This window comes from Chiloscyllium punctatum, chromosome 2 (genome assembly GCF_047496795.1).
Source record: "Chiloscyllium punctatum isolate Juve2018m chromosome 2, sChiPun1.3, whole genome shotgun sequence".
Taxonomy (NCBI): Eukaryota; Metazoa; Chordata; class Chondrichthyes; order Orectolobiformes; family Hemiscylliidae; genus Chiloscyllium; species Chiloscyllium punctatum.
The window spans coordinates 140,236,573-140,251,068 of record NC_092740.1 but is presented as its reverse complement, the minus strand read 5'-3'; the positions used below and the strand labels follow the sequence as shown (position 1 = coordinate 140,251,068).

Below are 14,496 nucleotides of genomic sequence, written 5' to 3'. Positions count from 1 at the left end.
TTCCTCTGGAGGGTCAGATGCCCAGGACTTCTTTAAAGAAGCTTAATTTGAGGCATGGATAAGATAAAGATGGTCTTTTTTTCCCTTGGGATGGGAAGCCTCCAAAACTAGAGGGCATGGGTTTAAGGTGAGGGAAGATTTAAAAGGGACCTAAGGGACAACCTTTCATGCAGAGTAGTGCATGTGGAAGAGCTGCAAGAGGAAGTGGAGGCTGGTACAATGCAACATTTAAAAGGCATCTGGCCAGAAGGCAAAGTGGTAGTAAATAGTATGAGGTTAGGATATCTGGCATGTCCAAGTTGGACCAAAGGTTCTGTACTGTACACTTTTTTTCTGACTCCAACCGCATCCCCCCCCCCCACCAAGCATCTGAACCTACCTGTTTTTGGTTTGAGTAGCTTTTCAAAAGCCAATCTGTAATTCAATCCCATTCCTTATACTTTGTTTTGTAGCATTTCAGGAGAATCTTTTTACATCTACCTGTTGGCATATGGCTTGTCAATAATACCCAAACCACTTTCAACCCCTCTGGTCTGAGCACTGACACGAAGTACATCTTCCCATTAAACACTTGCCTTCATTTAAATGATAGGTATCAAGGAATGGATTTTGGCTAAACTTTTAAAGGAATGTGAATTTTTAGTCATTTGGAGGAGACTTTAGCTCACTATTCCAAATGACTCTTATTCATTCTTGGAAAGAATCTTGTGGTTCCACTTCCCAGGCTGCTGAGTTACAAAATTTAGCTTCACATTAGCAATTTTCTACAGAACCAGATGGCAGGTGCTGTTTGTAGGTTGAATTCAGTACTTCTAGCAGAAGAGCAGTTTGCTCCTTTGTGCAGAGGGTTTGTATCATCCTTCCAAGGTGGGTTTGGAAGTCAGTTAATACCTTCCTAGAATTATAGGAGGGAGAGACTGCATCTGGTGAATTTGCAGTCAATTGCTTTAAGGAATTTCACTTCAAGATTCCTTCCTGCCTGAAAGATACTGCAAGGGAAAGGGTTGAATTGTTTTGCTGGTGTTTTTTTTTGCTAAAAGATGCGTATGTATGACTTTTGGTTTTGTGAAAACAAGTACACTGACAACACTTTGCTTAGTTACTGACTACAGTAACCAAATTGCAAAAGGTGGTCCATCAAAGCAGATTTCACTGCAGAATCTGGCTTGTTCTTATCACCATCTGGGAGCATGAAGCTAATCTTGCACCTCAAATTCCAGTTGTGTATGAATTTTACTAAAACAGTAACTACAGCAATGTTTCTGTACAATCTCATGTTGGCAATATTTCACCTAGATGAGAAATTTAATCCTTTTTTGCTTCAGCTGATACAGCCAGTTTGTCAATATTTCTGCTCCTTCCACAGTTCAATATTATGATGCCCTTCATCAGTAGGTGGTGATATAACTAATACCATGCACTCTTGCTTTTAACTTGCAGGAAACCATTCTATCTGTACAATTGCTAATGGAGGCTGTTCAGAAAGGGATATGTGTATCCAACACACTAATGGAGTTTACTGCTTTTGTCCAGATAGTGAGGATTGTTCTCCAGGTAACTTATTTACATCTTTGCTTTATGAAGTTGACCACTTACAAGCATTATCCTTCTACAGTCTCAAGGTGGCATGGCTATACACACTTGTTTCCATGTAGCACTTGAGACATTAGGCATAAAAATACCAGAGAAACTCTGGTAGCATCTGCACAAAACTTTGCTTTCAAGAAGTAAAACCACACTCTCTCTCCTTTTGTGATCCACAAAGGTTAGACTTGCTCACCTCTCCAGAATTTTAGTTTTGATGTTATAGCATCCAGTACTGTTTCTTGTGAAAATTTGTTGTTAAAATAGTGTGACAACCAAAACCAGAAAATGGTAATGATTTAACCTCTGTGCCAGGGCACAGGCATAATACCATTTAAATTCTGATAATGGATTATTTTACATCAACTTGAACAGGTATATTGGACTTTCATTTAACTGTTCTGAAACAGTACCCCTTAGTGCAGTGCTTCCTCAGTACTGTACTGTCAGCTGTCATTGTGCTGAAGCCCAAGGTTGGACTTGGTATCCTCAGCTGACCACTTGCTACTTTGACTCCAAATGAAACTTAGCTGTGTGGGCCTGTATGTTGGACATCAAATTTTGTAGGGGCATTCTCTGCAGAATTGAACACTGACCTGGGGTTATAGGGCACAAATTTACCAACATTCCAATTTAATGGTATTGACAGATGGCAGGGGGTGGACAAACATTGCTATACCAGGACTTTCAGGCACATGGATGGGTCAGACCAGAATTAAGATCATAGGATGGGTTTTCAACACTACCTTTCTTTTGGTTCCTGTGGAATGTCCATGAGCTAGGAGTGTCATGTGCATAATGCTTAAACTCCTGTGTTCTCTCTTAATAGTACTAGGACAAGCAAATTAGGTCCATGCAGTGACTCCATGATTAGTACTGCTACCTTGCAGCACCAGGAACCTGGGTTCCACTCCACCATAAGGCAATTATTTGGAGTTTGCAAATTCTCTGGGTTTCCTCCCACAATCTAAAGATGTACACTGGCTGGCCATGCTAAATGTAGGGTGGGTCTGGGTGGTTCCAACTTGGAGGGTTGGTGTAAACTGGCCTACACTCACTCTAAATAGGATTCAATAATTCTAGAATTATCTTCTACAGAAAAGCACTCTGACCAATGCATTGGTCAGAACATTATGGAGTTTGTTCATTGAACTATTAGGTTGAGGTTGCATTGATTCCACTGGTGGTAATTTTACACAGCCTTGCATGTAATCCAAGCAATTTGAATTACTGAATCCTCAAATTATGTTTTTCTAGTTATCCTATTTTAAATTAGCCAACTCTTATTCCTTCTCTCCAAAACATTTTTCTGAAAAAGCAAGGTCCTGATTAGATTAACCTAGTGAGCACTTTGATTTGACCACTTTTTTAGTTTCGATCACTGCATTCTGCACAGTCAATATAGTACCAGAGCTGAACCTGTCTTACTAGACTGAAACAATCCTCTATATTGACCAGGTAGGTGCAGAGCCTAGAATGGAGTTGATCTAACTGGAGACTAATTTATTCACTGAATTGTTTAACTAGCAACTGTGGCTGGAGCAAACATGATCTGATTAGAATGACTGCTTCAATCAGCACCTCCATGGTGATGAATGGAAATCTTAGACACCATCCCAGTGCTCTGCTACTTGGCCAATCTGATTATCAATTAAGATGTTAGACTTTGGGAAGCTAACTCCAAGCACAATTCCTGCCCAGCTGGAACTAGTGCTTACAGGGGGGGGGGGAAAGAGGTGGGGGGGGTGGGGTGGTGGGAGAAAGAAGAACGAGAGGAAGAAAATACAATGTGACCTCTGCTTTGTTTTCTAGATACTTGGGAAGTTCAGCAGGACTATGATACAACACTGCAGTGTGATCGCACCTTCTTTCTTTGTGATGATGGATCTGAATGTGTCAGTATGGATTACAAATGTGATGGTGACAGAGATTGTCCTGATGGGTCTGATGAGATTGGCTGTTCAGAAGTGTGTGATGATCCAGGTATCTAATCACACTTCATTTTTCTAATCTCAATACTGCCTGCTAATGTATAAAACAAAGTTTGTATTTGCTCTCTAGTCTAATGCTACTGTATACAATGCAGCCCTGTCTCTGTTGGGAGACCCAACTTGTATAGTGACCACTTTTCAAACTGTGTGGTTATAAGCATGAAGCTAACTGTCCTATCATAACTGGCTTTATGCTTGCTTCTATTTCTGTGTATAGGTCCAGGGTGTTGAGGGCCAAATGCAGGCTGGAGAAATGTACCACCTGTTTGTAACTTAAGCCTTTTAGACTGTCAGGAGTCAAAATCCATAATCTGTCCTTTAATCTAGACTATCCTTTCTCCATCACCAGCATTTTTATTTTGTGCCTTTTTTGTTTTCACTGGCTCCTCTTTGGTATTGTTCCCTTGTTTGGAGATCAAAAGCATCAGAACAATCAGCCTGATCACTTTGGTGACCTGCCCTACTGATCCACTGTCTTCCCATGACGACTCTGCCTTTTTTCAGTTCTGCATCACTTGCCCCACACTTGTGGCAAGAGAAACAGTTAACCAGACTTGCTAAGTTTTCCAATCCACCTTGTTTTCCCCATCTTCAATGTTTGCTTTTTTTTTGCATCTCTTCAATACTAATGCAGTTAGTGCTGACAAGAGGCTGTTTTTTGCCTCCATGTAACCATTGGAAAAAAGTATCTAACAGAGCATAGTTAAAGCTGACAAATTCATTCAAAATGAAGGGAGAAATAGCACTCTGCTTATACTATGGTTGATTGACTCTAATGGGTAGATCCTAATTTGCAAGTGAAACCTTCTTTTAAACTGACTGGAATTCCTACTGTCTGTTTTTTCCATAGATGTTCATCTTGGTTCAGCTTCTCAACATTACGAAAGTGCAGGGATAAAACAAAGGACTCAAATCTAAGTGTTTAAATTGTCACTAAGGTTTAGAGCCTGATTTCCTTGTGAATATTTAGTAATATATCTGGGCTGAATTGTTCTATTTGTGGACTTTGCTAGCTAGATCAGTATGTATTAACCATCTTTTTAGTTTGAAGGTGGTAAACTGCTACTTTCTAACCAGTCCACTTGGGGTAATTAACCCCTACCCTCTGCTCAGGGCTAAAGTTCACATTTTAACAATCTCCAAGGAATAGTACTATTTCAATTCCAGGTGGTGGGATCACTGCCATCTGCAACTTCTGTTTCTTGTTGCTAACCTATGTTGTGTTAGTGATCTTGGAATGTCTAAGGAGCCCTAGTTTTAAAAACTCTGCAGAGTAGGTGTTGCAATGAAGATTTTTTTAAATGTGTAGATGCTGGAAACCAGATTCTGGATTAATGGTGCTGGAAAAGCACAGCAGTTCAGGCAGCATCTGAGGAGCAAGAATTGAGCAAAGGCCACATGATGGAAATACTTAATTGAGGAAACTATATTCCCAACTTAGAATTTGAGAACAAGATTCCTAATGGCCTTAAAGAAACTGGCACTTGTTCAGTCACTCGTATTCTGGCAACACTGCAACACTGATTAAAATTTCTCAATCCCTTCAAATGAGAAAAGCAGAAAGTTAGTCTTGCAGATCTAAAATGTAAGACTATTCAAAGGTGAACATTACTTCAATTTGCTGCTTTAATATTGATTGATTTTTGTGACAAATGTTTTGGATTATCTTCAGCCATAGTGTATTAGCACATCCTTTCCTTTCAGATGCATTTCATTGTTCAGATGGGACCAGATGTATTCAGGGGGCACTGCGCTGTGATGGCATTGCTCAATGTCCAGATGGATCTGATGAAATGAGTTGCAGCCAAGAATCTGATACCTGTGGCTTCTGGTGTGATCATCACCAGAGATGTATTCCTTCAGACTGGATATGTGATGGCAGTGAAGATTGTACAGATAAAACCGATGAATTTAACTGTGGTAAGATGTTAACTTCTCCCTGTTTTAAAAAATGTTTATACCACTAATTTCTCAAGTCTGATTCTTGTAACTTTTTTTACCTTTAATGAAATCTAGTTCATGAGCACTAAACTATTTCTCTGTTGCATCCCATATCCAACTGGTCTCCACTTTAACAGTATAGGGGCTTAATTAAATTTCTTTCAATACTAAAGAAGGAATGCAAACACTCCAGGGGGAAAATACTGTCCATATTAAAGTGAGGAATAGACCTCATTTCTAATGATGCCAGAAGTGTTTTAAAAACTAAACCATACATCCCTCTACCACTACTTTTTAGCAAAAGTGGTGATTGCAGTGGTTGTGCATAAATGTACGTTAGCCACTGATACTTAAACACTTTTTTAAGCAATGTCACTGTTAGGTAGTAAAGCTGGAAGCCCTTCTAACTACGTTTTTAATGGTGTTGGGGAAGTAATTCCCTTCCACCAATCTGCCTTGCTGGAACATCCTTTGTCTCTGCATCTGGGTTTTGAGACTGTGGGGCCAGGGTAGATGTAGCTTGATGGGCTGAAGGAACTCCTAATATAGCATCCACTGAGGCCCATCAAACCACTTCTCCCTCCTCATCCCTGTACAAAGCAATTAAAATCAAAGGTTCTGTTTTCAGGGTTACTGTAACTTCAGGAATTGAGCTACATAGAGAAATTTTATCCAGATTTTCAATGTAATAGATGTATTGCTTCCATAAACTGGCTTGGTCCAATGTTTGAAATGCATTTTTAGTTGGCACTTGATGTAATGAAGTTTGAATGGTGTTAAGGTATTTTTTTTTTTGCACTCTAGCTTGGGACCTGTCACTTGCGTGGTCTACCTTCTTCCTGACACCTAATTTATATAGACCCTGGCTGAAGCTGTGGTTAGTCTGTTTCCATTTGGAGACTGGTTTGCACACCACCTTAGAATAAGAAAACACTTTCTGGAAGAAGGGTCTGTTTCCAGTGAAGGGCTTATTTCTAAGTTAATGCTGACATTGCACTAGTAGCAATCATCAGACCAATTTTATTGGAAATCAAAGAATGGAGCTGGTCTGCCTGTCTCTAGAACATAAACTAACAAATGTACAAGGCTGTTCAACTATATCAATGTGATCATTAACAGTTAATGTTAGTCTATAGCAGATGCCACCTTCAGATGGATAAAACCAATCCAGCAATCCGTGCATAACCATGTTGCCTCCTATTAGCCCACTAGCAAATGTAGTAGGCACTGCTGTTGACCTTACCACTCTTGTCTGTAAAGCACTGGTGATGAGAATGCTGCAACAACTTTTTTTCTATGAACTCCCAGTATTTTAACTTGTGATTTGTTTCAATGAAAAATCTTGCCATAAAAGTGGTTGTGGGGCATTGCATCACTTCAAGAAAAGCATCAATTAATGGTTTTGGCTCCTCATGCCCTATAGTGTGCATGCTGAATTTGCCTTCAATCTGTTTTTGGACCCAATTTAATGGAGTTCAGTGTTTTTCACTTGTGTTTTCACCAGTTGAAGTGCAGGCTGCCTTTTCTATTGTCAGTCTAGCTTTCTCGAATGTGAGTTTATTGGCAAGCCCTGAAAGTCATCTGTCATTTGAGTGGCATGCAGAACCCACAATAGCTAGCTTGTATTAGCAAGATCTGACTAGTTAAACAGTAGGCTATTTCCTGAGTGGGTTCCAACTGATTCAGTGATAGAAGTGTTTTTCTTTCCTTATCTCAATTTTCTTTGGGATAATTAAGTTTGACTGTCTGTCTAGATTAATTTGGGCCTTAACAGAAATGGCTTGTCTAGATGTATGGTGGCATCCATATTGAACCTGTTAAATATTTTCAGAATAGTGGACTTTTTTATCCTGTTTTGGTTATGACATGGTCTGCAAGAAAAATTCTTTTGTTGTTTTGGACAGACTGTAGCAGTGATGACTTCATCTGCAATGATGGCCAGTGTATTTCTCTAGCTTTCCGGTGTGATTCAAAATATGACTGCAAGGATCACTCAGATGAACACAACTGTCCCAGAAAAAAAACTGCTTGCATGCCTGATGAGGTGATGTGCCCTGTCAGTAAAGAGTGTATAATAAAGGAATGGTGGTGTGATGACGATATGGACTGTGAAGATGGGATGGATGAACAGGTATCAGTTTTGCTGTTTAAGTTCTAAATGGCTTGCATAGATTTTAGTTTGTAATCTTCAAAACTAACTTGTCCTGGCAAAAGAAGCAACTAAGAATGTCAAATATATTTTAAACATATCCTTACCTTGTTTAACCAGACTAGTATTGAATGTGGGGGATCAGCTAGCTCAGCTGGTTGGATACCTAGTTCGAGATGTCCAGTGACACAACCAGTGCAGGTTCAGTTCCTATACTGGCTGATCTTGCCATGAAGGTCTGGTTGCCTTCTCTTCACCCTCATGAGGTGTGGTGACACATACCGGTCATCCCAGCAACCTTGTGGTCCCCTCAATTATGACAACGTTACCCTTACAATTTGTGAATGAAATTCAACCAAGGAACTGACTAATGGGATTGGGTCAGACTCTAAGTATTAAAGACCCTTCAGCTTATCTTTAGCATAGGTTTAGGTGTATTATTTAAGGTGAAGCTATATAAAGTCAACGCTCTACTCCAGTGTTAATTGACTTAGCCAAAACTTTCCACTTACTCTTGGAAAATGAGGTGGCATTAGTGGTTTGAAATTTGTATCTTCCTCCAGAGTAAGCAGCTAATGTGGTGTTCATTCTAGAATGAAGTGACATCCTCTAAGGGATGAGGATTCATCAACTTTTGGCAAAAGATCTTTATTTCCAGGACATTATATTAGCATAATTTGATCAAATTCTAAAGTAAATATTATCTAAAAAGTTAACACTGGGGTAAGCATCTGGTTTGAGGAAAATCATTTGAATACATGGAGCATTCGAAATCCAAAACCTTTTTACAAGCATAAAGCACAGTCAAACAATAAATCTTAGTCTTGTTGAAATTACTGTAATTGAACAGAATTCAGTATCTGATTCTCAATGCTTGACTTAGATTTTGAACATGTTTTTAAAATCTAACTTTTTTGTAGAACTGCAAGGTTTCAAAAGTTAAGTGCCGGGAATATCAATGGACATGTGGTGACCACTCCCAGTGTATTCCAGATTTTTGGTATTGTGATGGGCAGAGAGACTGTAAAGATGGCAGTGATGAGATTAAGTGTGAGTAGCTCTCCAGGATCTATTGTCTTGACTGATATATGGTCTCATAGTGTATAGAAATGTCAATCTTTGACTCTCTGCTTCTGATACAGGCCAACCAAGACTCTGCATGAGCTCTGAATTCCAATGTGCTAATTCAAAGTGCATCAACATGACATTGGTCTGTAATGGGAAGGATGACTGTGCAGATGGTTCAGATGAAGGAGATGACTGTGGTGTTCAAGAATGCAAAAACTGTACACATGTATGTTATAGGACACCACATGGACCTGTAAGTATTAATCTGCAGAAGTGATCACCTAGAATCGCTGTTACATGAAGACATTTGCCTCATTATCTGGATCAATTTCAAAACTGCCCAGCTAGTTCCATACTCTAGCCATATCTGTAGCACTCAACTCATCACTTTTTTTTTTTCCTTTCAAATATACTTCTTTCAAATATACTTCTTCTTTAAAGGTACCCAGATTGAATTTTAATCACTCTCCAATGACTTGTGGCGATGTAACTTTTTTGTTTTGTTTTTGTACTCTCTATGCCTATAGTTACACCCCAAGGCTCCTACAAGACTTCCCTGGTCACCTTTTCAGAATCATGTATATGCAACCCCTTCTCCTGTGTCCCCTTCCCCATTTCTCTTCCCTTCTCCCCACCCCCTGCCAGTGTACTGGTACTCTTTTTTTTTTTTTTTCCAGCACTTAAAATTCACTTGCCAGGAGGCAGTCCATTTTGGCCAACTTGTCTGTGTCCCTCAGCCACTTGGCATTATCCCTCCATTCACTCTTCTCCTAACTGAGTATCAGCAAATTTAACAAACTATTTGGAGGTGGTGTTAATCTGGAAAGCAAGGGTTGGAACAATATAATGCAGAACAGGCCCTTCAGCCCTCAATGGTGCACTGACATGTGAACTATTCTCAGTTCATTCCCTTACACGATTCAATCATCCCAAATTAATTCCAATACTAATTCCTGGGAACACTGGCATTTCAGATTGTAGAAAGTTATCTAGTGTTTTAGTAACTACAATTTAAGGTGACCATTATCTGAATTTTTAATCTTTTTGAATTTGCCCAACATCTTAACTAGACCTAGGTATTTTTCTCAAGGTAAAGATGTTCTATTTCCAATGCTGGTAGATAGGGTTCTGTTTAGTAGTATGTAGATGATAAAGCTTGCCTCTACCTAAGCTTCTGCTGTAAGTCAGTCTGCAATATCCTATTGAGCTTCAGACAAGCTGGTTCATGATTTCCTCCTTTTTCCTCCTAAATAGCATAGGTAAAAATATGTAAACAGCAGCAAAATAGGTACAAGTTTGAGTCCATCCTAACAGTAGGGTAGAAACTGTATGATCAAACTAATTCTCATTCCTTGCCTACCACCAAACAATGGTTGGCTGAAGAATACCTGGTACACCTCAACCAGCTGCATACAGGAATTGTACTGTATATTGCTTATCTGAATCAGACTACTGTATAGCTAGGCAATACAAGTGCTATCCCACTATTGATGACTTGCAGCAAGAGCAACATAAAATTGCAGGCTTGCCAGCATGTTTACAACTCTTGGTGGTTTAAAGGTGTTTGTAACAACTAGAGGATTAACTTTGTTACAGAAATGTGGCTGTGAGACTGGGTTTAAGTTCATGACTGACTTCCACACATGTATTGATGTGGATGAGTGCAAAGAACTGCTGACCAGACCATGCAGCCAAATATGTCTGAACATGAATGGGACCTACAGCTGCAGTTGTCACTCTGGCTTCCTGCTCCACCATGATGGATACAGTTGTAAGGTGACAGGTAGGAACAAATGCATTGATCATATCTGACAAACTTCTAACTACTAGGAGATCCAGGTTTTGGTTCAATGTCCCAGTATACCAGACAACTCTCTATTTGAACACCGTTTTATCATTCCCAACTATCCCAGTAACTGGGACTTCCCTGTGGATACAGCTGACCTAGTGCCCTTAATCTATTGTGGTGCTGTCCACCTGCTCACTTGACACTGCCAGTCTAAGCATGCATATGCCATTCAGGGACATGAGATGTGCATTGCACCACTTATCTTGATATTTCAGACATGCCTGAACTCTTGAGTTATGAATTTTTTCTTGTAAACCCACAGATAGCAATTTTAAAGACACAATCTCATGTTGTGATGAAAACTCAGTTGAGTGCTTGCAAATAGGTCTGGGTTGTGGGAAATACTACTTTGGAATGAGACGGAACTGCTATCTGATTTAAATGTCTTGCAAACACCATAGTTAAGGCAAATGTAAAGTTGACTTGTGTTCTTTGAAATCTGAATTACTAGCTCGACATTTGCCATTGCAACCCAGATGTTTTTAGTGTTCTAATTCCTTGGAATTGGCGTAAGTGTTGCATGCTCTTGCTGACTCATCTTTGTGTCCTGGTAGGTTTATATTGCTCTATGTAGAGCAAGTAAACTTGCACACTTGACAATTTACAAAAAATAGCTTCTAATTCCAATATACCTGCTAAGACTCCATTATCTAATCAAGCTCTTGCTTGTAATTAAATTTCTAAAACTGTTCTTCCTTAAACTATGACAATTTTATATCTAGGTGTCATGGGATCAATAGCTTGAACTGAATTTTTGTTTTGGTCTAGTAACCACTGTTTTGGTACAAAGTTGTCTTCCTTCATTGATCTGAAACAAATGGCTGATACCTGAGATTTTGTATGGTTTCGTGGTTTCACCACCTTTTGCCCACTGCTCTCTTTCTCCTGTTTATAAATATTAGGTGCTGAGCCAGTTCTTCTTGTGACCATTCACCATGATATTTTGCTGTATGGATTGCACAGTGCTGAAAAAGACATTCTGCCTGAAGTTTTCAAAACTGTCATCTTTTCCCTGGACTATGACTGGAAGGAAAAAGTAATCTTCTGGGTTGATGCTTTTTCTGAAAGTATAAAGTGGATGAAGCTAGATCTTAAAGATGAAGGAACACTAATCAAAGGTCAGCTTATCAATTGAGCTCTATTTTATTTTGCATTTTAAAATCCACCTAATGTAGGTAATAGCTCTAAGTTCCAGGTTTTCAGCATTTGGTCTTTGCTTTTATGCAATCTCAAATCCTTTCCAAATTTCATAAGTATCAGCTAATTCATTCAAACAAATAATGGCTAGTTGTGCCATCCAGATTCCTCCTAGGAACCAAATGTTGGAGAATAATGACTGGAATTACTAGTAATGGCACTAATTCAACTACAACTTCTGACATCCATAGTTCAATGCTGTTTGTAGCATTATTTCTACTTTGGTTGCAGAGAAACATGTATCCAAATTTAGATAACTGTCAACTAAACCTTAGTGATATTATGATATAGTTGATGTTTTGATGCTGAGTTTTCTTGGTAACTCCAGTCTCTCCTAAAAGTAAAACATGAATTGAATTTTTCATTGCAGATTTTAAAGACCCCTTGTGTCCAAACCAGAGTGCACTGGTACACTTCAATTCAATTCCTGGCTTGCTGTTTCATTAAAATCTATAAATCAGGTGCCCAGTCACAGCTTTTTTAGCTGTACAAATCAAAAGGTGAAATCAGTACAATGTTACTTGTACTCCAAACTCTGGAGCAAACTGTCCCATTCACCTTTCCAATTGGAATCTATGCCAATGTAACTATATTTCCAATTTTTGTGTACTTCCTGAATTTAGCCTGAATCTATAGAATTCCACATCCATTATGGAGGAGGCAGTATCCATAAACTAATTTAAATAATTTAAGACTAATCCTTTTAAAGGACTATAAATGCTGGTGAACTAGATTACATTAGGGGAAGAAACCTTTGGGGGTGTTGGGGACAGGATGGGGGGGGCAGGGGTGACCATTACTGGGCTATGTGCCTTGCTAGAAGCTCCAGTTTGAGGACTTTGCAAAAGAGTGCGAGAAAGAAGGGCACTTAGTGGCAGAATGGGGATTTGGGGGTGAGGGGAAGAAACTTTCTTAACTAAGTAACAATTAAGATTTGAGGGGGGGGGGGAAGAAAGTGTCTAGTAAGTGATTTGGGAAAGCTGGATCAGGTCTAGGTGAAGGAATGTCATGAATGACTGGGTGAATTGTAAAATCAAACTGAGCATGTTGGGGATGCTGTAGGAGAAATCCACTTGATGACTGCTCCACCACTTTTGTTGTTTTTTTTCCCCTCCCATGTCTGACATCTAGAATATTTTCAGAATCAGATTGCAGCAAGTGGCATGCATGACTGACTTTTGGGGTTTAATTTTCCATTTGTGATATGAAAGCTCTTCTGGCCAGACTAATACTTAACTAGTAAGGCTTTACTGTCAAACTGCAGGATCCTCAAAACCAAAGATAAAGGAACCCTTTAAGACCTCTTCAAATGAAGATTAGTCTAAGCATAGTTTCTCAACCAACTCACTTTAAAATCTCTCTACAGGAATAAAGTCTGATTGTGTGGCTGTTGACTGGGTAGGCAGAAACATTTATTGGACAGATGGAGTTGCTAGCCATATTCTAGCAGCCAAATTAAACCTGACACTGAATGGATCCCAGGAATATACAGTTGTGGTTGATACAGATATTGACCAACCTAATTCTTTGGTTCTGCAGCCACTTAATGGGTAAGTCTTCAATAACAAATTTCATTTGCCTGCTCATTTAGTCTGAAAAGACCAATGATTGGCCAATATCAATTTAGTGTTAAGTGCATACTTAGCATTTCTTGATGCTAATGACACTTGACATTTTTGAAGTTAACTAATTGCACCCTGAATCAATGGGCAGAAAATTAAGTCCTTAACCCACCGGCTACTCAAATTGCCAGCAGTGTTGAAAGTCTGGAAGCTACAGATCAAAGCAAGGCTGAGCAAAACCTAAGGAATGTACCATAATCAGTAATAAATTCCATGTACTATACCATTTTATAGGCTGATGTACTGGGCTGAGATTGGAGGTGAGCCCCACATTGAGCGAGCAGGAATGGACGGAACAAACCGAAGACTCCTTATCAAAAGTGGACTTGGTTGGCCAACTAGTCTGACCATTGATCCACTTGGCAGGAAACTACTCTGGGCTGATAGTAAACTGCATTGTATTGGTGTGGCCAATTTAGATGGCTCAAATATAAAGGTAGGAACTCTAACAAAACTATCTAGCTTAGAGCTCAGTAAAACATGGTGTTCAATAACTCCTCTTGTCAGATTTTTCAGCTGACCCATACTCGTAGACCATTTGCTGTAGCTTTATTTGAAGATGAAATTTTCTGGACCGATGTGGAACGGAGAACTGTTCAGAAAGTTGACCGTCTGGGAAAGAACAGAATTGTCCTCTGGAAACGCAATGTTCAACCTTATGGATTAAAGGTAGAGAAATCACCTATGGCAGAAGGGAAAATCTGGTGAAAGTGATGAATGAAAAACGAGGAAACTTTTTTTTTACCTGCAGGTGATGCACGAAGTTCTGCAGCCACAGGTGTATAATCCTTGTGAAAAAATGGGCTGCAAACACTTGTGTTTATTGGGCCCAGGATTGAAGGCAAGCTGTCACTGTGCACTGGGAATGTTGCTGGCAGATGACGGGATAAGCTGCTTGAAATCTGATGATGAACGTTTCCTTCTCACTATTTCTCCCACTGTCCTTGTTCAGGTAAGAATTGAGCATCTTTTTTTTAAATGCCTACAGTTTCAAACTGTAGATTATCTCCATTTTTTCCCCCCCTGCCCACCCCAGGGATACCAGGCATAGCCAATTTGAATAGCAAGTTAATAATGAAACCTTTCCTGAAATAT

The 14,496-nt window shown here is 39.4% G+C and overlaps 1 protein-coding gene across 1 annotated transcript in view; it reads left to right on the top strand.

Annotated features, from left to right (window-relative positions):
• The window catches only part of LOC140492472 (low-density lipoprotein receptor-related protein 2-like), a 38,849-nt gene that overhangs the window by 18,959 nt on the left and 5,394 nt on the right, over positions 1-14,496 (top strand). The window contains exons 5-16 of the mRNA XM_072591364.1: positions 1,441-1,554; positions 3,397-3,567; positions 5,280-5,495; positions 7,421-7,647; positions 8,586-8,715; positions 8,808-8,986; positions 10,330-10,516; positions 11,485-11,700; positions 13,146-13,329; positions 13,636-13,837; positions 13,909-14,070; positions 14,153-14,353. Coding sequence (XP_072447465.1) covers positions 1,441-1,554; positions 3,397-3,567; positions 5,280-5,495; positions 7,421-7,647; positions 8,586-8,715; positions 8,808-8,986; positions 10,330-10,516; positions 11,485-11,700; positions 13,146-13,329; positions 13,636-13,837; positions 13,909-14,070; positions 14,153-14,353 — 2,189 coding nt within the window. The remainder of the gene's footprint in view (positions 1-1,440; positions 1,555-3,396; positions 3,568-5,279; positions 5,496-7,420; positions 7,648-8,585; positions 8,716-8,807; positions 8,987-10,329; positions 10,517-11,484; positions 11,701-13,145; positions 13,330-13,635; positions 13,838-13,908; positions 14,071-14,152; positions 14,354-14,496) is intronic.